This window comes from Hipposideros armiger, unplaced genomic scaffold (genome assembly GCF_001890085.2).
Source record: "Hipposideros armiger isolate ML-2016 unplaced genomic scaffold, ASM189008v1 scaffold_17, whole genome shotgun sequence".
In the NCBI taxonomy this organism is placed as follows: domain Eukaryota; kingdom Metazoa; phylum Chordata; class Mammalia; order Chiroptera; family Hipposideridae; genus Hipposideros; species Hipposideros armiger.
Genome location: NW_017731367.1, coordinates 6033787 through 6036048, shown reverse-complemented (window position 1 = coordinate 6036048; position 2262 = coordinate 6033787). Strand labels below are relative to the sequence as shown.

Genomic DNA, 2262 nt, shown 5'->3' with positions numbered 1-2262 from the left:
CTCAGCCGCCCGTTTCCCGCAGGCCCGGAAGCCCCTAGTGGAGAAGAAGAGGCGCGCGCGGATCAACGAGAGCCTGCAGGAGCTGCGGCTGCTGCCCGGGGCTGCCGAGCGGGTGCGGGTGGGCGCGGCCCTAACGCGCCTCCCCGTCCGTCCCCACCCGGCGCCCCCGCCGGCGCAGGTGCAGGCCAAGCTGGAGAACGCCGAGGTGCTGGAGCTGACGGTGCGCCGCGTGCAGGGCGCGCTGCGGGGCCGAGCTCGCGGTGAGTGGCCCGCCCCGCCCCCGCGCGAGAGGGAAGACGTCCCCGCCCGGCACCCCTGTGCCGTTCACGACCGGAGCTCTCCCCAGAGTAGCGCGTGCCCCTCTCCTGGGTGAGCCCCGTCCCCGCGGGCCGCGACACGGCAGTCCCGGCTCACAGGGTCCGGTGCGGTTCTCTCCCTCCCATCCCTGGGCGCAGGACGCGAGCAGCTGCAGGCGGAAGCGAGCGAGCGCTTCGCTGCCGGCTACATCCAGTGCATGCATGAGGTGCACACGTTCGTGTCCACGTGCCAGGCCATCGATGCCACCGTCGCCGCGGAGCTCCTGAATCACTTGCTGGAGTCCATGCCGCTGCGCGAGGGCAGCAGCTTCCGGGATCTGCTGGGGGACACCCTGGCCGGGCCCCCTGGGGCCCCGAGTCGAAGCGGCTGGCTCACAGGAGGGGCCCTAGGGTCCCCGTTGCCCAGCCCTCTAGGCCCCGGGGACGACCTGTGCTCCGACCTGGAGGAGGCTACCGAGGCTGAACTGAGCCGCGCACCTGCGGAGGGGCCAGACTTAGCGCCGGCGGCCCTGAACAGCCTGACCGCAGCCCGCACAGCCCGGAGCGTCTGGAGGCCTTGGTGACCCACACCAGCCCGCGCTCTAGTCCCTCCTCCCTGGGGTCCAGATGTGGTGGGACAGGGTCCTCGATGCCCCTCAGATCTGCCTGCCCTCCTGTTCCAGTGGACGGCTTGTGGGGCAGTCCTGGATCACCCAACCAGTCAGGCCCCTAGCCCTGTGTCTTAAGGGAGTAACTTTTATGGACCCCGCAGCGCCAGGGGTTGGTGGGAGGGGGCTACAGGCAGTAGGAAGAATCCTGCAGAGCTATCAGGGCTCGCCTGGGTTTTCCTGTCCGGGCCTTCTCAGGCACTCTCTGGGTCAGGGGACAGAGGTGACAGGAGTGGTGCTGAGCCTCTCCTCCATGCTAGGCACTTGTGTCTGGGCAGAGGGAGCCCTCAGGCCCTGGCAACCCTGAACTGAGCAGAAGCTTGAACCTGCCACTTCAGCCAGGACAGGGCAGGCAGGTGCAGCATTGCCCATAACTGCCGGAGAGCAGTGAGGCTTTCAGTACGTCTTGCAGTTAGCACACTTACGTTTGTGTTTTAGGTTGCCATCGAATGTTCCAATTCTGTTAAATAAAGGATTTGGGAGAGTTAGTTTCCCTTCTGAAGTATTACTGAATGGTGTGGTGTCATTAATGTGTCAAGTGTGTAAATATTAAACTAAGCACGTTCTTCCTGTATCTAAAGCTGGGGGGTGTTTTTGAAACCTTTTACCCTTTGTCAGCAAAATGAGTAGAGTGATGGCAGCGGCGATGGGACACGCCTCACAGTCGACGGTGCTCCCCGCTCCCCAGTGCTAGGCAGTTCCACGTGGGTTTCCCCTGCAGGTCCTCAGGCCTGGCCTGCTCGCCCTGGGATTGTGTGCAGACTAGAGCTGGATACCATCGGCACAGGGTTTGTCCCCAGAGCAACCGAGCAATAGGGAGAGAGTCTGCCTGGACCACTCGCTGGTTCATGAGCTCCCAGGAATAAGCTGATGCCGCGTGGCTAGCCACCTGGAAGCTTCTTTCACAGATCTGTGTTTGGATCCACAAGCATGATGTCAGCCCACTCGTGTTAGGTTGTCATTTTTCTTGACTGAAAGAGCTTCAGGGTCACGGAGTGAAGTGAAGGCGGCATGGCTGCAGGCAGCTTGGCCTGGAGGTCAAACTGGGCCCAGGAGGTCAGAAACCTTGGAAGGAGGGTGACAGGACAGGTAGCTGGGAGACTGCCCTCTTGAGCTGGGTCACGGCCTGCAGCTAGCACATGGCCGCTGACAGCAATGACTGCCACAGGCACAGGGTGGCTCAGACTCCTCGTCTCCTGCTCCAGGACCCCAAAGTAGCTTGTTCTCACTTTGGGCCGGCAGTACCCAGGCCTGGAGCTAGGTGTGACAATTCAGTACTGAAACCTGGTTGTGCGCCT

The 2262-nt window shown here is 62.9% G+C and overlaps 1 protein-coding gene across 1 annotated transcript in view; it reads left to right on the top strand.

Moving 5' to 3' along the window:
* Positions 1-1477, top strand: part of HES6 (hes family bHLH transcription factor 6) — a 3149-nt gene extending 1672 nt beyond the window's left edge. Inside the window, exons 2-3 of the mRNA XM_019628363.1 lie at positions 6-260; positions 456-1477. Coding sequence (XP_019483908.1) covers positions 6-260; positions 456-880 — 680 coding nt within the window. The 3' untranslated portion in view covers positions 881-1477. The remainder of the gene's footprint in view (positions 1-5; positions 261-455) is intronic.
* The last annotated feature ends 785 nt before the right edge of the window (positions 1478-2262 follow it).